This window comes from Oryzias melastigma, linkage group LG14 (genome assembly GCF_002922805.2).
Source record: "Oryzias melastigma strain HK-1 linkage group LG14, ASM292280v2, whole genome shotgun sequence".
In the NCBI taxonomy this organism is placed as follows: domain Eukaryota; kingdom Metazoa; phylum Chordata; class Actinopteri; order Beloniformes; family Adrianichthyidae; genus Oryzias; species Oryzias melastigma.
The window spans coordinates 13,032,835-13,052,839 of record NC_050525.1 but is presented as its reverse complement, the minus strand read 5'-3'; the positions used below and the strand labels follow the sequence as shown (position 1 = coordinate 13,052,839).

The 20,005-nt window shown below is 42.1% G+C and overlaps 1 protein-coding gene across 1 annotated transcript in view; it reads left to right on the top strand.

Moving 5' to 3' along the window:
• Positions 1–19,139, top strand: part of LOC112139743 (spectrin beta chain, non-erythrocytic 1) — a gene marked incomplete at its 5' end in the record, with an annotated part of 43,833 nt that extends 24,694 nt beyond the window's left edge. The window contains 37 exon segments of the mRNA XM_024262604.1: positions 182–333; positions 574–747; positions 898–989; positions 1,083–1,163; positions 1,829–1,944; positions 2,110–2,222; positions 2,331–2,518; positions 2,608–2,725; positions 2,985–3,143; positions 3,235–3,537; positions 4,583–4,736; positions 4,850–5,244; positions 5,328–5,591; positions 5,673–5,884; positions 6,108–6,245; positions 6,340–6,559; positions 6,644–7,180; positions 7,953–8,155; positions 8,247–8,337; positions 8,763–8,909; positions 9,035–9,298; positions 9,434–9,658; positions 9,752–9,841; positions 9,936–10,214; positions 10,288–10,418; positions 10,503–10,707; positions 10,798–11,172; positions 11,250–11,494; positions 11,568–11,706; positions 11,807–11,891; positions 12,351–12,547; positions 12,620–12,747; positions 12,833–12,908; positions 14,357–14,535; positions 15,745–15,918; positions 16,011–16,053; positions 16,144–19,139. Coding sequence (XP_024118372.1) covers positions 182–333; positions 574–747; positions 898–989; positions 1,083–1,163; positions 1,829–1,944; positions 2,110–2,222; positions 2,331–2,518; positions 2,608–2,725; positions 2,985–3,143; positions 3,235–3,537; positions 4,583–4,736; positions 4,850–5,244; positions 5,328–5,591; positions 5,673–5,884; positions 6,108–6,245; positions 6,340–6,559; positions 6,644–7,180; positions 7,953–8,155; positions 8,247–8,337; positions 8,763–8,909; positions 9,035–9,298; positions 9,434–9,658; positions 9,752–9,841; positions 9,936–10,214; positions 10,288–10,418; positions 10,503–10,707; positions 10,798–11,172; positions 11,250–11,494; positions 11,568–11,706; positions 11,807–11,891; positions 12,351–12,547; positions 12,620–12,747; positions 12,833–12,908; positions 14,357–14,535; positions 15,745–15,918; positions 16,011–16,053; positions 16,144–16,356 — 6,905 coding nt within the window. The 3' untranslated portion in view covers positions 16,357–19,139.
• Positions 19,140–20,005: the final 866 nt, after the last annotated feature.

Genomic DNA, 20,005 nt, shown 5'->3' with positions numbered 1-20,005 from the left:
TTCACGTTCTCAGTGTATTTTAGGTCTGTCTCGTCCCTGTCACATTTGGGTGTGAACACGCTGATAGTTTCTTGGTTAATGACTGTAGGCTATGCTGGTCGTGTCTCAGACTGCTAAGCCTGTTTGTAAAGTCTCTTTAATGTCTGCTCACCAAGCCCCATTTCATCTGTTTCCTTTGCAGATGAGCGTGAAGCAGTACAGAAAAAAACCTTCACAAAATGGGTAAACTCCCACCTAGGCCGAGTGACTTGTCGCATCGGTGACTTGTACACAGACCTGCGAGATGGCCGGATGCTAATCCGCCTGCTGGAAGTTCTCTCAGGAGAACAGCTGGTCAGTATCAACAAAGAAAACGCCTTCATTTGTCCTATCTCTGACCTTTACCTCCTCAGTACATTCCTCACAATGCATTCCACATCAGATAAAGAAACTCTTGTTTTTTCTCAATGAAGATCTTATTTTGTATATTTTAACTTCCTAGCTTTCCCATCATGTTCAATTATTATTTTTAATGGATTCCTGCTCAAATTGATTGAGTCCTATATGTATATATATATTTTTTTTTCTTCATAGCCAAAACCCACTAAGGGCCGCATGCGTATCCACTGCCTGGAAAATGTAGATAAAGCCCTGCAATTTCTCAAAGAGCAAAAGGTCCATCTAGAAAACATGGGGTCACATGATATTGTGGATGGAAACCACCGCCTGACCCTCGGCCTCATCTGGACCATCATTCTTCGCTTTCAGGTTTGTCAAAAATCCCAGAGATTTTCCAAACCTCTTTGGTTTGGAAAGTTTTACTTTGGAACATCAGATGTCTCAAACAGGGTGAAGGTCAAAATATATCCTAGCATGTTGTCACATTTTTCTAATTTTTGAACTTCCTTTTCCTGATAGATCCAAGACATTAGTGTTGAGACAGAAGACAACAAGGAGAAGAAATCAGCTAAAGATGCTCTGTTGCTTTGGTGCCAAATGAAAACTGCTGGGTGAGGATTTTGTGGCCATTTATACCAGCCACGTGTCCAATGAACGATTCTGGTTTTGTTGCATAGGATTAATGATCAATGACTTCTCTGCAGATATCCCAATGTCAACATCCATAACTTTACCACCAGTTGGAGAGACGGACTTGCGTTCAATGCCATCGTGCACAAACACAGGTCAATGACCGCTCTATGTGCTTCACTGTTAATACACAACTAACCACTCTGTTTGATTTAGTTGATATTTTTACTAATAACCCCTAGAGAAGGATATGCTTCTATTTTCTGATCGTTGCTCCATTTTTAATCACGCTACCTAATGAATACACTCCCCTTTCCTTCCCTGGGTTGTTTTTATCCCTTTTTCTTTACAAGTGCCCTTCCATTCTTCAGCCTGCAGCATGGCTAAAATGGTTAAGAACGAAGTGGGAGTTGGATGACCCAGATCACAGAAATAATAACCCACTTCATTCCTTTGATGAGTCCTGCTAACTCTGCTGCTCTCCCTGCTAGAACAGTTTAAGGCTGAACATCAGATCTAAGAGAGCCGTATTAGTCATGTCCTACTGTAAATACATGGATGACAGCTGGTTTTGACATTCTTCCATTCACTGTCATTATTACTCAGCCCTTTTCTGGTTATTCCTGCATATCTAGCCCTTAATCCATAATTAAGTAATTTTGAGGGATTGATAACTATTATTTAGTTGAATAAAACAGACAAAGGAGGCTTTAACCAAAGTCATTCTACTGTTTTCTTTGTTTAAACTTTAACGACTACAGTTCATTTATATCCTACATTTTTTTCTTTAATAACTGCTGTTATTCTTGATTTTTTTCAGACCTGATGTGATAGAGTTTGATAACTTAAAAAGATCCAACGCTCATTATAATCTTCAAAATGCCTTCAATGTGGCTGAGAAAGAATTGGGGCTTACAAAGCTGTTGGATCCTGAAGGTAAGCGGTGAAATAACCTAAAATACACTGTACTGCTAACAGTCAGTGTTGACCTCTGTACACAGTAGAAAGTAACATTATCTTAAACAGCACACAGAGAAACAACATCAGCATTTTTATGGAGTTTTAAAAAGTAGTATTTTTGTTGTATTTTTGCTTAAACAGATGTTAACGTTGATCAGCCTGATGAAAAGTCCATCATCACGTATGTGGCAACTTACTACCATTACTTCTCCAAGATGAAAGCTCTGGCAGTGGAAGGCAAACGAATTGGCAAGGTTAGCTTTGTGTATCTGTGTGTGAAACGGTACATCAAGATCTTAACCAATGTTGTGCACAAATACAGCAAAGGTTTTTTCAGAAAATCACACAATATTTGACCGCAGGTGCTCGACTACGCTATTGAGGCTGACCAGCTGATAGATAAGTATGAGACTCTGGCATCGGAGCTGCTGCAGTGGATCGAGCAGACCATAGGGACACTCAATGACCGGCAGCTAGCAAACTCACTGAATGCTGTTCAGAACCAGCTTCAGGCTTTCAACTCCTACAGAACGGTAGAGAAACCCCCAAAGTGAGTACAAGCTGAAATACCCAGCTTTTTTTTCTTAGATATTTAACATTTGAAGAAGGCAAACAAGCTGCGGTGTTTTGTGTCCACAGATTTACGGAGAAAGGGAACTTGGAAGTTCTCCTCTTTACGATTCAAAGCAAGATGAGGGCAAACAATCAAAAAGTTTACGTGCCAAAGGAGGGAAAGCTCATCTCTGACATCAACAAGGTATGAGTTCAAAGGGAATGAGGGATGTTTATGATAAAGAAAAAGTTACACGAAAGAAACCAAAAGATGCAGTGAGATTAGGGGAAAGTGGGTAAAATGGACGTAGAGTGGTTTAAGATAGAATCCCCTTTCTTATTTAATCCTCTACATATTATAACTTTATTTCTTTGAACATTTGACAATTTTTACCAGCTGCTTCTAAATTGTTTGCAGTGTCTTTGCTGAACTGTACCTCATTCTGTTTCTGTTTGTGCAACAGGCATGGGAAAGACTTGAGAAGGCCGAGCATGAACGGGAGCTGGCCCTGAGGAATGAGCTGATTCGCCAGGAGAAGCTGGAGATGCTGGCCGCCCGCTTCGACCGGAAAGCTGCTATGCGAGAAACGTGGCTGAGTGAGAACCAGAGACTGGTTTCTCAGGTAGAAAGCCTTTTTTAATCTCTGAGAGTTGGTAAAAACCCCAAATCCAAAGTACATAAAAGTTACAGTCTGACTTTTCTCCCTTTCTTAGGATAATTTTGGAACAGATTTGGGCGCGGTGGAAGCTGCCACTCGTAAACATGAGGCCATCGAGACAGATATTAATGCATATTTGGAGCGTGTGGTGGCTGTGGAAGATGTGGCTAAAGAGCTAGAAGCAGAGGGTTACCATGATGTGCGGCGAGTACTTGCACGCAGAGATAACGTGCTCCGGCTTTGGGAATACCTAAAAGAGCTTTTGGCTGCACGCAGAGAGCGTTTGACCGCTCATCGCGACCTGCAAAGACTGTTTCAGGAGATGCGCTACATCACGGACTGGATGAAAGATGAACAGGTAAACATTCAATCTGGAGCTTACATTTTTACTGCCTATATAGTGCTTTAAAATGATTTAAAGCCTGTAAAATGGCTAGGAATTTGCTTTAGTTTCTAATTAACTAAAAGGAGTTTACTAATCCTCTCAGTTACGGAAGATGTTGTTCATTTTTATCCCCAACGGCTTTGGTGTTGCCTCTTAACTGCTGTAATTAGCTTTTACGGTCTGGTCTGAGCGCTGTTGCCTGTCATTGCAGGCTTTACTAACATGCTATTGGGTGCATTTAAGGAGTTAACCCAGGAGATGCTTTAGGTCCACGGTGTGATCCTAATTTCCTTTGTTTGGATTTCTGGACTGTATCGTAGCATTAAGTTGGTTAAAATATAAACCCTATTCAAAAAGTTTGAATGTTCAAATCTGGCTTGTGTAATTATTAGTTATATAAATAAAAATACAAAATCATTTTTACTGGTTTAACTTTATTTTACCTCAAAAATAACTCTGAACCATGATCAGAAAACTTACCTTGCTTGCTAACCCTCGAGCTGCTGAACTGGTGCATTAAGCTAGTGTTCATAAAATAATATTTGCATGACTTTGACCAGTTTTAAAGGCATTAATGTCTTTGAGTTGTGCTTAAGCTAACTATGTGCCTTCACTTCTCACTTCCCACACATCCACCACTCCCACCTTTGACTAAATATTGCACAATTTAGTGGTTTTGATGTTGACTCTTGCCAAATTTAGCATTTCATTTTCCGGCTCTTTCACAGTCATTACTGCATAGTGACTGTAAACAACCTTTTTTTGGTCTCCAAAAACTAGGACAGAGTCTTTTTTTTTTTGCTACAAAATCAGGGCACGTTGAGGGTTAGTTTTGCCAGATAGTATTTTCCTCTAATATTTGCACCTGCTAATGCTGCCTTCTGAAGTATAGATAGTATGTTGAGCTCAAGCATGCTGAATACACACATAACTCAACTTTGATTCAGTGTTGAATTTGTTGCTTTTGCTGAACTCTTATTACATTCATTCTCTACACCGGACTTTTGGTTTCTTTCAGGGGCGTTTGCAATCTCAAGACACTGGTAAACATTTGCATGATGTGTTAGACCTTCTCCAAAAACACAATCTGGTAGAAGCCGACATATCAGCTCAGGCAGAGAGGATCAAGGGAGTGCAGGCAGCCGCAAAGCCATTCACCTCTTATGAACAGGGTAAGCCCTTTCAAATATTTGCACATTGCTTGTAGCTATGTTACAGGTTTTCCCTGACCTTTTAATGCCTAGTATATTCATGTTGCATACCTCTGCCTTTTTTTAATTGTCAGCCTACAAGCCTTGTGAGCCTGGACTAGTTGATGAGAAGGTTGAGCGGCTGGGTCAAGCCTATGAGGAACTCGGTCAGCTTGCTTCAGCACGCAGGGAACGCCTGGAAGATTCGCGGCGCCTGTGGCAGTTTCTGTGGGATCTGGGAGAGGAAGCCGCCTGGATCAGAGAGCAGGAGCAGATCCTAGCCAGTGGAGACTGTGGCCGGGACCTGACTTCCGCCCTGCATCTGCTCAGCAAACATGAGGCTTTCAGGGATGAGATGGCAGCCCGCTTTATGCCCCTCAACAACAGCATTGCTGCAGGAGAAGCTCTGATTAACGAGGGACACTTTGGAGCCCCAGAGGTCACCGAGAGGATTCAAGATGTCCGTGCACAGTGGGCTCATCTTGAGGAAGTGAGTGTCTATTATTATTTTTTTTATTATATATCATAAATTAATACGTTTTAGCTAACATTTTCTTGTAATTTCCTCCTAAGACAACCAAGCTCAGAGAGCAGAGCCTCAAGGAAGCGGTGGCCTTGCACCAGTTTCAAACTGATGCTAATGACATGGAGGCCTGGATTATGGAGACTCTCAGACAGCTGTCCAGTCCAGAGTTGGGACACGATGAGTTCTCCACCCAAACACTTGCTCGCAAACAGAGAGAAATAGATGAGGAGATCCAAAGCCACCGCCCGCTCATCAACGCTCTGCATGAACAAGCTCAAGCTCTGCCTGAGGCCTATGTGAGCCACCCTCAGGTATGTGTGCTGTTTTTGCTTTTCTCCAAAACAACACACTCTTCCCAGTATTTCAATGCTCATTTTCTTTGCTTATTCCAGGTTGACGGTCGCCTTCCTTCCATTGAAGAACGCTATAAGGAACTGGAATCTCTGTCAGCGGCCCGGCGCCAGGCCCTGGATGGTGCCCTGTCCCTCTACCAAATGTTCAGCGAAGCTGACGCCTGCCTGCTCTGGGTGGAGGAGAAGGAGCAGTGGTTAGACGGCATGGAGATCCCCACCAAACTGGAGGACTTGGAGGTTGTACAGCAGAGGTTAGTGAGGGAAGGAGGCAAAACCTTAAAGTAGGATGAAAGTTTAAACCTTAGATCTTTTTTTTTTTTTAACTAATTTTAGTTGTTATTATTGAAAAAATCTATTATATTTAAAAATAGAATAATTTCTTCAGTTCTGTTTAGTTAAATGAAAGATGGAAAATTGTATTCGCAGTTTAGTTGTATTAGAACAATCTGAAAATCTGTTTTATCACTACTGCAGATTTGAGAGTCTTGAACCGGAGATGAACAACTTAGGTGCTCGTGTCACGCATGTGAATGATGTGGCAGAGCAGCTACTGAATTCTGAGAACTGTCGCCAAGACCAGATCCACCAGACTAAAGACCAGCTGAACAACAGGTTAGAGCAATATTTTAGTCTGGACAAGCCTTTGCTTCTTTATTTCAGTAAATTTTACCCAACAGGCTGTTCGCTTATTCCTTGTTCACTCTAGATGGGCGGAGTTTGATCAACTGGCTGGTCAGAAGAAACAGGCCCTAGAGTCTGCTCTGAACATCCAGAACTACCATCTTGAGTGTAATGAGATCCAATCCTGGATGAAGGAGAAGACTAAAGTGATTGAGTCTACTCAGAGTTTGGGCAATGACTTGGCTGGAGTAATGGCACTGCAGCGGAAGCTTACTGGCATGGAGAGAGACCTGGAAGCTATTCAGGTGAGCTGAGGCAGATGGAGCAAGTACCAGACAAAGTCATGTGGGCTTTATCGCTGATGTAAAGATGGTTTCATCACTTTTCAGGGTAAACTTGATGACCTGAGAAGTGAGGCAGAGAAGCTTGCCAGTGAGCATCCCGATCAGGCGGAAGAGATCCAGGGACGGCTGGCTGAGATCCAGGAGGTGTGGGAGGAGCTCAACGCCACCATGAAACGGAGGGAAGAATCTCTAGGAGAAGCCAGCAAACTTCAGGGCTTCCTCCGAGACCTCGATGATTTCCAGTCCTGGCTGTCGCGTACGCAGACGGCCGTGGCCTCAGAAGACATTCCCACGTCACTGCCCGAGGCGGAGAGTTTGCTCGCCCAACACGAGAGCATCAAGAACGAAGTTGACAACTATAAGGAGGACTATGAGAAGATGCGTGCCGTTGGCGAGGAGGTCACTCAGGGTCAGACAGATGCCCAGCACATGTTCTTGGCTCAGAGGCTCCAGGCGTTGGACACTGGTTGGCATGAGTTACGGCGCATGTGGGAGAACCGCCACAGCCTGCTGGCTCAAGCCTTTGACTTCCAGAATTTCCTGAGAGATGCAAAGCAGGCAGAAGCTTTCCTGAACAGCCAGGTTAGTAAAACAAAATGTCACAATAAAGCTTGGCCAGAGAGCAAATATAAGCTAATTCTGTCATCTGATTTCGCTAACAATGTTTTAAAGTTCCATTGTTTAATTAAAGCTCTGTTCCAGCCTGTTCTTTAGGGATATTTGGATGTTGCAGCCTCTCCATCTGTATGTTTCCTGCTCACTTTACCCTCTCTGGGTTCGCTGTGTTATGCACTCACATGTGGGCAACTAAAGTTGTACTTTATCCACAGCTGTATATAACGTGCCTTCTGTTAAAAACACTCCCACAAAGAGTGGGATGCTGTCAGTCTATACAGCCACTTTCATCCAGAATGGAGAAATAGATTTTTTAGGATTCACTTTCAGTTTTATCTGAGTTTTTTTTGTCTTTGTCTCTGCCTGTCTCCAGGTTGTATTGAATTACTTTGATGAATCATTTTTTATATCTGGAAGGTGTCTTCTGGAAGCTACGATTTCCTATAGGAAGTGAAATGCACTTTGTCTTGTGTTCCTGGTTTGCAGCTAGGTCACTTTTTCAGGGAGAGGCTGACTTCTGCTTTCACAGTGTGGGCAAATGTGTGTTTCCCAGGATGGATGCCGGAGCATTTTTCCATTCTTCAAAAATCCCAAAGATTTTTGCTTCTCTTTTTACTTCCCTTTATGTATGTTTTTGTGTATAGTTCACTGTACATGCTGTATATTTAAATACAATGAAATGTAAGGGATAGTTTTCACTTGCCTGAAGAATTTAAGTAAGATTTCTGTCTCTGTGTAGGAGTATGTTCTCTACCACACAGAGATGCCCACCAACCTTCAAGCAGCTGAAGAAGCCATTAAGAAGCATGAGGATTTCCTCACTACCACAGAGGCCAGCGAGGAGAAGATTAATAGTGTAGTGGATTCTGGACGGCGCCTCATTAATGACTCTAATGCAAACTCTGATAAGATTCAAGAAAAAGTGGATTCAATCCAGGAAAGGTCAGAACTGAAATGACTTCCCCTAAAAAATAGACATATATATCTTTGCCTTTGTAATGTTTATAAAGCTGTTTTTTATGGTTTTCTTTAGGCATAATAAGAATAAGGAAGCTGCAAAAGAGCTGCTGACGAAGCTTAAGGACAACCGTGAACTTCAGCACTTCCTCCAGGATGGACAAGAGGTAAAATATGGTCAATTTTGAACAGAAAGTCTAATGAACCATAACAGTGTAAGTTTAGACATGTTACCTTGTGCTTTAATAGACCAGATTTCTTTTGTTTTATGAATAACACACATCTATTGTCTATTGTGGAAAGTAATCAGCAAAAAATGGAATCTGCAAAGTAGTTATCTTTATTTTTTACAGTAATCATAGATGTTTAAGGCTGTAAAATTCCTCACTATACACATTTTACAATTTTCTCAGTTGAACACAAATATTTGTTTAAACTCCATAAGTTCAAACTTTTAACACATCCAGTATTAAAGAATGAAACAAAAATCTACTTTTAATTGGGGATTTATGTAAATTTAGCGAATTGAATGGATTTTATAAGACAGACAGACCACAGAAGGTGAACCGAAGGATATTGTGTCTTTCTGTAGCTCACATTGTGGATCAACGAGAAGATGCTGACAGCACAGGATATGTCTTATGATGAGGCCAGGAATCTGCACAGCAAGTGGCAGAAACACCAAGCCTTCATGGCAGAGCTGGCATCCAACAAAGATTGGCTGGATAAGATCGATAAGGTGAGTACGTTGTTAGGTTTAAGTATAGCTGTGTGCATCAACTTTATGACAAAACCAGCTGAAACACATTTCCAGAGAAACAGTTCAACGATTCTTACTTCCATCCTCTTTTTTTCTTCAAAAAGGAGGGTCAGGCGCTGGTGGTGGAGAAGCCTGAACTGAAACCTGTGGTCCAGCAGACCCTGGAGGACCTGCAGCGTCAGTGGGAGGAGCTAGAGGGCACGACCCGCACCAAGGCTCAGTGCTTGTTTGATGCCAACAGGGCGGAGCTTTTTACACAGAGCTGCTCCGCTCTTGACGTGTGGCTGAAAAACCTTGAGAGCCAGCTTCACAGTGATGACTATGGAAAAGATTTAACCAGTGTCAACATCCTTCTTAAGAAACAACAGGTACAATTATGGTTATTTTTTAAGGGGGTGTTGGGTTTAGCACTTTTTCAAGCCAATAAAGATGTCTGTAGAATAAAGTAAAATCAGTCATAAGCTTCATAGATGTAATGGTGTGCATGTTCTGTCTCTGCATAGATGCTGGAGCATCAGATGGAGGTCAGAGAGAAGGAGGTGCAGTCACTGCAGGCTCAGGCTCTCGCTCTGTCCCAGGAGGATGCTGGGCTGACAGAAATCGACGGTCAGCAGAGACAAGTCACTGACAGCTTCTCAAACCTTCAGCAGCCTCTGCAGCTCAGGAAACAGAAGCTACTCACCTCCAAAGAGGCCCATCAGTTCAACAGAGACCTGGAAGATGAAATAGTGAGGATTTTCCTAGCAGCTCCATCAACAAAGGAATAAATTAAACTTATTTTGAGTTTGTGAGTAAAATGTTTCCTTCTGTTTTTGTCTAAGCTGTGGATCACAGAGCGGATGCCCTTGGCAACTTCTACAGAGCATGGAAAAGACCTTCCTACTGTTCAGCTGCTGATCAAGAAGAATCAGGTAGACGATAGAAACAAGTTATAGATGCCATCCTAAGCTACAAGGTTAGTTTAGGGTCTTTCCTGTACTGAGTGTGCCATTTGCTGGAAATCAGACGCTGCAGAAGGAGATCCAAGGCCATCAGCCTCGCATCGATGACATCCTCAAACGAGCCGAGACTCAGAGCCAGGTTGATGGGGAGAGACAGGCTCTTCTGGAGGAGCGGCTTGCAGAGCTGAGGGATCTGTGGGACCAGCTGATTTCAGAGACGGACAACCGCAACACACGTTTGCTAGAGGCCAGGCGGGCACAGCAGTTCTATGCTGACGCTGCTGAGGCAGAAGCCTGGATGGGAGAGCAAGAGCTGCACATGATGTCAGAGGAAAAGGCCAAGGTGACCTGAAATGAATAAGGACAGAGAACAGCTCTCTATAACAACCGACTGTAACTTCCTGTTCATCTTCCAGGATGAACAAAGCGCTCTCGTCATGGTGAAGAAGCACCAGATCCTGGAACAAACCCTGGAAGACTACGCCCAAACGATCCACCAGCTGGCCAACAGCAGTCGCCTCATGGTCACAAATGAACACCCGGAGAGGTCGGACATTCAAGTTCAGAGAATCATAGGTGGAACATGTCTTCAAAGACTGATCAATCTAAATTTTGTTTTTTTATTTACCAGTGAGAGAATCACCCTACGACAAGCTCAGGTGGACAAGCTCTATGCAGGTCTGAAGGACCTTGCAGAGGAGCGGCGTGGACGGCTCCAGGAAAGGCTGCGGCTCACCCAACTCAAGCGTGAGGTCGATGACCTGGAACAGTGGATTGCTGAGAGGGAGGTGGTTGCTGGCTCCCACGAGCTGGGACAGGACTATGAACATGTCTCTGTGAGTGGATTCTTTTTTAACAGCTTTACAGACACAAAAACTTTAAAAACTGAATGTTTTTCTTTAATTTCTTATTTTTTCCCCATGCAGATGCTGAGGGACAAGTTCCGTGAGTTTGCTCGTGACACCAGCACTATTGGCCAAGAACGTGTGGATGGCGTAAATGCATTAGCAGATGACCTCATCGAATCTGGCCACCCGGAGAACGCCAGTGTGGCCGAGTGGAAGGACGGCTTAAACGAGGCCTGGGCCGACCTGCTGGAGCTCATAGACACACGCACGCAAATGCTGGCAGCCTCCTACGAGCTGCACCGGTTCCACCAAGACGCCATGGAGGTGCTGGGACGTGTGAAGGAGAAGCGCGAGACTCTTCCTGCAGACCTCGGTCGTGACCTGAACACCGTCAAGCATCTACACAGACAACACCAAACTTTAGAAAATGACATCCAGGCCCTCAGCTGGCAGGTGGGTAACCGAAACAGAAATGTGGAGCTGTAAAGTGGAACATGTAACACTTTCCCCCCCTCTGGTTGAACTCTCAGGTGAACCAGGTGCAGGATGATGCTGCGAGGCTGCAGAAAGCCTATGCTGGTGAGAAAGCAGATGACATTCACAGGAGTGAGCACGCTGTGAGCTCCGCCTGGGAGGCTCTGCAGGAGGCGTGTCAGGCCCGCAGGCTCCTGCTGCAGGACACTGTGGAGAAGTTCCGTTTCCTCAACGCGGTGCGAGATCTCATGCTCTGGATGGACGGTGTTAACCTGCAGATCGATGCACACGACAGCCCCAGGTAAAACCCCCCTTCCTGTTGCAATAATGAACAAAGCCTCACATCTGAATGTGTGTCCTCTGTTTGCTTATAGGGACGTCTCCTCTGCAGAGTTGGTCATTGCTAATCATCAAGATATAAAATCAGAGATCGATACCAGAGCAGACAGCTTCACTGCCAGTATTGATATGGGAAATGCCCTAATCAACAAAAGTCATTATGCAGCTGATGAGGTAATTTAAAGTTTTGAATTGAGCCATCATACAAAAACATGCGATCATTACGGTCTTCCTGCTTTAGGACTCAAGCCTGTCCTTTCTCCATCATCCACAGATCCGAGAGAAACTCACTCAGCTGCAGGAAAGGAGGGATGAGATCAACAAGAAGTGGCAGGACAAGATGAATCATTTACAAATAGGTTTGCAAACCTAACTTAATTTAGAGTTTTTTTAATGATGGAGTTGATGGAATAAAAACAATGTAATATTTTTTTTTTTTTCAAAAAATAGAAGCTCATAGGTTATAAATTAAATAAAAATACATTTATACATTTGGAATCAATAATTGTTTATTGTTTAATTGCATTGTTTTTTCTTAAAAAAAATTCTTGCCTTTTTTTAATGTATCAAATATTAAAAACAGCTCACTGACACTGAATACAAAAATATAAATATTTAATGGAACTGTTTTGAATTGTAAATGATAAATTCACTATCATGCAAAGACAGTGCAGCATGTGATCCTTTTTGGAAAATGGCTCTGGAGGGCTACATAATCTGTGTTCTTTATAATCCAATTGTTGGAACTTCATGTTTTTGGAATCTACTTGTGGAGTTTATCAATTGAACTGATTGTGTTCTGTTGTGGATTTTGTCAGTGTTGGAGGTGCTGCAGTTTGGGCGGGATGCATCTGTGGCAGAGTCGTGGCTGGCAGGTCAGGAGCCTCTCGTGCGCGCTGCTGAACTGGGCACAAATGTAGATGAAGTCGAAAGCCTCATCAAACGCCACGAAGCCTTTGAGAAGCTGGCGACAGCTTGGGAGGAACGCTTTCTGCTGCTGGAGAAACTCACAACAGTACGTTTTTTCTACAGTTCTCGCAGATTGGGCTGACTTGCTGGTTGTAATCTTGCTTCTCTTTTGCTTAAGCTCGAGGAGCAGGAGTTACAGAGGAGGCGAGAGGAAGAAGAGAGAGCTCGAAGGCCCCCCACACCCCCACCAGCGGAGGAGGTGACACCATCTAAAGCAGAAACTCAGGCAAATGATTCTGAAGCCAGGTATAGACAGAAAAAGACAAGTTACTTTTGCATAGTTTTATCTCAATCTTCTGTTATTTAGTAACTAGTTTCCTCTCAAACATAGAACCAGTTTGGACCAAACTACACTTAATCAGTCCGTGCCAGTGAATGGATTACACAGCGACAACGACACATCTCAGGTGAGTCATTTAACAACTAACATGCTCATATATTCTCTAACTATTGTAAAGTTGCATTTAAATTATTGTTTTGCTTGTTTACTACTGTTTTGTTTTAATACGTTAAACTAGGATAAAAATACTATTCCATTTCCATTTAAACATTCCACAGGTTTTTTTTTATAGTCTTTCAAAATAAAGCACACTATTTTAACATATGTTTCAGGTGTTTGGTGTAAATCTTTCTGATTGTCTCCCTTCCGAAGCACATAGGCTGAATCTGCTTTACATTTACTTGCTCAAGTTTGGTTTTTTAATATATTTTTTTTTATTTTACATCTTGAAAAATATTTACTTAAAATAATATGCCAGCAAAATGTCTGTCTCTGGGCGACTGCACTGGCATATAAGGAGTTATGGTTAAATTTCATGCATGTAATGTAATTTTTGTGTTTTTATTTTCCTTCTTTTGAGTGAATCTCCTCAGTGGCAGATGAAAGGAGGCATCAACAAGAACAGCTATTTTCTTTAGTGTGTTTAAGGAGGAGGAGGAAGGGGGGCTTGAATAAACATGTGAATTTTTGCCACTGATGGAGATTTTTAACGGTTTCTCATTGCATTTTTACCAGCAGTCATTATCGCTGTCGTTGTCAGTGGGAAAGAAATCAGAGCCTAAACGTGTGTTTAAGCCAAAGCAGCCGGAGCGAGTGAGTACTGAGCCTCGGTTGGCTTTGTAGCAACCACTCCCCCCACCCACAACCCCGTCCTGCAGCCTCCGCTCAGCTCCTGGTCAACTGCATCGCCTCTGTTGCTCCTGTCACACAGCAGTCATTGCTTTATTCATTGCTCTGTGAAAGGCATGATGCAGATTCACGGCGGCTTGTCTCATGAGTCGAATGTGCTGCAGGCGGCTGCTGTCAATGAGCTGCAGTGGAGCAGGGCAGGAGTGAGTTTTTGTGTGTAGCTCCTTTAGCTGTGACGTCTTTGAGGACAGTAACGACCCACGCGTCTTTGTAGCAGACGTCATGTGATGAGTTCTGTGAACACAGTCTGTGGATTTTTCTGTGACGCTTCTTATCTCAGTCATTGTACCTGGACTGTAGCTGTCTGTTCCTGTGAGTTTTGTCATCTGGAGTTACTGTTAGCTGTTAAAAATGTACTAAATATACAAAAAAGCAATAATTAGATCTGTAGATGTTTGTGTTTCTGTCATCATCACGTCTGGTTGTTGGGTCCTTTGTAACATTAGGATATGTAGACATTTGAGGTTCTGTTTTCAGTTCAAATGATTCAAAACAGTAAACAAAATGTCCTGTCAATGGGAGTTCTTGGCTCTGTTGTATGGCTATACCTGATCTCAAGTAGCTGTGGAGGCGAGCATGACTCTGGCTTTGGATTTATGGCTGCTCTGTACCCGTTCACCCAGTCCCACCTCCTCACCTCCACCCGTGTCCTGCTTTGACCTGCAGGGCTCAGAGTCCGAGTCGGTCAATGGGCCGGGGCGGGACAGCGGGCTGGCGTCTTCTCGCCTGGAGGCGTCCGCCACCTTACCTGGCAGAGGGGGAGCGGACTCGGACGCAGAATGTATGGAGGGGATGCTCTGCCGAAAGCAGGAGATGGAGTCCCACAACAAAAAGGCAGCTAGCAGGTGAGGCAGACGATGATCTCATTATTATTGGATGTCTAAGTCAAGTTGTCAAACTTCCTGTTAAATTACTATTTTAGCGTCACAAATTGTCATTCAAGCAACTTGTGGGAACATAAACGTGACAGAAGGAATGGATCACTGCATCACTTACAGACTGTAAGGGGTCAGCGGCACTTATGACATGAAGTGCCAAATCTAAATTCTCTTCTTAACAATTGTGCCATCACCAACTGTAGTGTGAACTCAAATACAAAGATATACAAAAACATTTACAATATATCTAAAAAACAAATAATAATAATTCACAACAGCAGCTCTTTAAACATATTTCGGCATGTATAACAATGTTGAAGGAAAACAGGCCAAAGTTGAAATAGTATTTCAACTATGTTCTTTTTTTAAACAAAAAGTACGACATTTGTGGTATTTCATACCTTCAGTAATAGGATTGGATACATCAGAACAAAATACCATCAATATCTCTAAGAACTTGACAACCATTAACTTAAAAAAAGCCAATACTTATGGCTTATTTGTCTTTTGGTACATTACGGGACACGGTCAGAGTAACTTAAAGTAAGTTATTTCTGTGATGCTGCTTTTATTGCATGAACAGAAAAAGTCTGGGTATAATCTGATATTTTTTGGTTATTTTTTCAACAAACTGAACTAATAACTTCATAATGTCAGCAGCTGCAACACCAAAAGCATGACCAAAAAACCCAGCTGTGTGGTCATAAAGGTGTACAACTACTCGTGAATCAGCTTCACCCTTTTCTCACGTTCCATCTAAACGCGCACGCTCATATCGTCTCGCCTGTCATCTCACCAGCAACAGTTTCAGAACACAGGGAAATTATTACGTTTTAATTTCACCCTGGGAAACTTATTTTTATTTATTAAAAAAAGTGGCAGTATTTATACAGGTGGGCGGGGTCACAGTAACAGGGCAGCGTGAATGGACCTTTTCTTATGACGCAACAGGGGGAAAAAATGTATTGCAAGAATTGTCACTCAAACACGATTTTTTTTTTTACAAACAGATGACGGATAAAGTGCTCATTGTTGTCACATCCCCCATGTTGCTGACTCCTGCTGTACTTTATTATCACTCATCTAGTCTTAAGAGAGACTTCTATAAGCCTTGATTTGGTTACACAGAATCAAATTATAAGATCATTATTTCTGAGACTGTTTTTTTCTCCCTAGATCCTGGCAGAACGTGTACTGCGTCCTGAAGAGAGGATACCTCGGTTTCTACAAAGACAACAAGAGTGTCAGCAGTGGCATCCCGTACCACGGAGAGGTGCCCTTCAGCTTGGAGGAGGCCGTGTGTGAAGTAGCCAACGACTACAAAAAGAGGAAACACGTGTTCAAGCTCAGGTTAGATGCTTAGCAAGCGAGACGCCGAAAGACAAAAGAGGTTCTTAAAATACTAAGTATAACTGCTTAATCCTCGTGCTGTGTGTTCTCAGGCTTGAAAACGGGAAAGAATATCTATTCCAAGCTAAGGATGAGGTAAGATGTACAGTTAAAATAGTCCCGAATCAATAAAAAAACCAAACATAGAAATGTGTCATAAATTAATGGAGTCTTCTCTGTTTTAAGGTGGAAATGAATTCCTGGATACAATCCATCCGGCGCTCCATCCCTACAGGATCCCAGGACTCGCCCGGAGGCCCGCGGGCGCTCAGCCGTGCTATGACGATGCCCCCCATCTCCCCGAGCTCCGGCGAAACCGGCAGCGTCACCCTTCGCAACAAAGACGGCAAAGAAAAGGACCGCGAGAAGAGGTTCAGCTTTTTTGGAAAGAAGAAATAAAACACTTGGCAACATAAAAAAAGGGACAGAAATGAAAATGCACACAGGTTACAGAAACACACTGCTCTCAGTGCAAGGCCCTGAGGAACCCCCACACAGAAAACTCCTGTTTTCCTTTTCTCTTCTTTGATTCTCTCCTTCTGCGTTGTTCACTCAGTCCATATTTCACCTGTGTCTGCAGTCTTCTCCAACCCTGAGAATCTGTTTCAGACTAGCTCGTCAGTCAGAGTCAGTGACGGCGTGGTTGTTCAGCAGCTCAGCTCCGGTCCACCAACTACTCCTCCGTGAGTCTTAACTAGAAGACGCCGGACGCCGGCCCGCTCTTCCTAAACGAACCGCTTCACTCATCTCTTCTTACGTTCTTGGTTTTGATGTTAATATTCCACTTAATATTCTTACTATTTATATTTTGCAATTGTTGGTTTGAAACAAACAAACTAACTGGTAGATAATCTTGGCGGATGTTGTGGAAGAAAACGAGTTTGTATCCAGTAGTGGAAGACATTGCGCTTATTACCCTTATACGTGTTTTTCTTTCTTTTTTTGGAAGGAATGTTTTTGAGGTTTTTCACAACCAAACTAAAGCTCAGTTTATAGCTGTGTGCATTAAGTTTCATTGGAAAAATGTTATATAAATATTTAATAAGTGGTTTCATTTTTATTTTACCTCTAATTTTGCCTGTTTTTGATTTTTGAGTGATTTTCTTTTCTGCTTGATTTTCAGCTTTTTTCTGTACAAAGCAGAGATTAGTTTTCTAGTGTGTGAGCGTGTGTGTGTGAGTTGTGGTGCTGTGGATTTTTGCATGTTTATTTGTTCTTTATCATTCACGGTCAGACGGTTGGAGCTTTCCTTTTTCTTTTTTTAAGCGCTCAAATTCTGACCCAGACCAGATAAACACAAATTCAAATCCTAATCCTCCAAATTTTTTTTCTTGCAGTCATAAAAATCACGTTTTTTTTTTTTTTTTAATTTCCTGGTGTGAGGGTTTGTGGGCGGTCTGTAGATAATTTTAAAAGCCTTTTATTTTTTTCAAAGCAGGCAGCAGAGATGCAGGAAAAGCGATGATCAGCTGACAGATCAGGTTACAGGTGAAGTGAGTGATGTGGAAGTGATGCTGGATGGGCGGTGAGGAATGCACACATTTACCCAGAATCTTTATTTTTGATTTTCTTCCACAACCCCACCTCTATGAAACTGGTCTCAAAGGAAGTGTTCTTATAGTCAAATGTGAATGTTCTATATGTGCAGTTTGGCAATGTCCCAGTATATGTCAGTGAGATTCTGAACATGTGGGAAGCTCTGCACAGAAGCGATGGCAGATAAGAAAAAGGTGTGAATTTTTCTTGAAGAGCTTTTTTTTTTTTTTTTTTTGCTCTTGGCATGACATCAGTTTAGACATGTTTCTGTCCAATCATTGCCATCTGCTGTCTTCTTCTTCTAAAGAGAGAACACCTCAAGAATTCAGTCATTTTTTTAAAGCGCTTGCCAGTTTTAAAGCCTGAAGGTTTAGTCAGTCAGCTCAACACTTTCTTTATTTCTTCAATGATCTCATGCTATACATATTTAATGATAAAAAGGGCATAAACACTAACTTGTGAATGTAGACTACGGCATGATTTCACTTCCGAATCGCGTGAGGAAGCAGCAGAATTCCGAAATCTGATCATATGTTGGTGTTAAGCGAATGGATGTTTGAGAGTTTCCTCATGGGAATGTGGGGACCGCTGAACTGCCGGCCTTAAATTTCCCCCTTCCCGCTCAGTTTAAAGAATCGAAGAAGAGACGTGTCGAAATGTCCACGCGGACGATGTTGACGTTTGGGTCAGTTGGCGGCGCCGCTCTCTCTAGACGTGCTCGGACTTGCTCCGTCTGCAGGGGGGTTTAGCGTCCCAGGTGTTTTAACAGAGCTCCTGGTTTCACTTTTGCACCTGCAGCTCAGATGCAACGTGGAAGCCGGCGCCGTTTCAGACGGAGAGGTCATTCCTCCTCCTTTGACCTCAGTCGATGGCGGCACTCGGAGGTCACACGGTTTTCCTAACAGCTCATTGAATGTGAACAATTTCAACTACTTTGGCCAAATTGGTCACATGAAGCAAAAACATTTCTGGTACTTGACATACTCTCCACAGGCTCTGGATAGACCCTCACGCAGTAGTACAGCCTTCTGACCCTGGCAGCCCGGGGCTTGCAGGAGCGCCCCCAGCTGGCTGTGATGTGATGTTGCATCATTTTGAGTCACTTTGGTGCTCCTGGTAATCTTCAACCACAAAATGGGAAGTATCAATGTCAGAGACATCAGTTTGTGGTTCTACTTCATGAAGAAAACAAAGCCGCTTTTCCATGTGTAGTGGTAGATTTGAGTGAAAACAGACTGGTGGGGTTTTGAGCTTCCTATTTTAGAAGAAGACGGGATCTTTTCTTGTATTTTTTTTCTTCTTCAGTGGTCTGTCTTGCAGCGTTTAAGAAGCCTGTCCTCCCTTCATCCCTCATTCCTTTGGACAAATGTATGTTCCTACTCTGTGATTCATAGTTGGTACTATCATTACTATTATTAATGCTATTATGATCATTATTGCTACTATTGTTACTACTGCTGTTACTAATGCGATTTATTGCAAAAATCTCAACTGCTGTCCATTTTCAGGTATGTGTCTGTTGAAGCAGACCCTTCCACATGATGTCAGTGTGCTGTGGAGCATTTTCATTACAAATTAAAACTGTTTGTTGACTTGTGTATCTACATCTAATATTAGGAATAATAAAAAAAAACGGTTTAATCAAAGTGTGATGGATCATTTTTGAGTTTGAAAATGTTGTCACCCCTTCAGTATTCTCATTACTTTGTTTGAAAAAGAATCTTGTATTCTTAAGTTTTACAAAAATATTTGAAAGTAACACTTGAAAAATGTGTTTCCACTAACTCAGATTATATATATATATATATATATATATGTATGTAAATGTTAGTGTGTAGAATATTTTGTAATCTAAAATTATAACTCCTCTTTTTAATAATTATTTTCTCTATTTTATCATATTTTTCAAGAAAAAAATAAGTTTGAATCTTAGCTTTAGCTTTCTGCAAGTCGCTAATATTAATTTTTAGATATAATTGTTCATATATAGTTTCACTCCAATAATATTCTACAAAAAATGTCTTTTTGTCACTTCTAGCCTTCAGCAGGTGTGTTATGAGCTGCTCTGACTCATAATTTCCCTGGTTTGGAGGAAATGTTTGGGCTTCTATGTCACTTAGCTGGAGGTAAGTATTCAGATTACCACAAAAGGGGGAAAATCTGACATTAAAACCATTTTCCTTTAGGCCCCCGCCCATTTAAAACACAAAAGCTTCTCTGAGCTCACTTGTCTTTAACGTGGGCACCAAAAGTCAGCAGGCAGAATGTATCATTCAAAATAAGGATAAACTATTTATAAATGGGTTATATTAATATCTAAATGTATAACATGAGAATACAGTGTAACTTAACTGGTTTTAAACATGAAATATGGTCTGTGGATTGGGAATCAAGTTGCCCTATTTTGTTCTCAACATTTCATTGTCTGATTATGAAACCTTATAAGGTCCAACAGGCGTGAATGTTTTTTTTGTATATATATAAGACATGCTCAAATGTTCATAAAAACAAA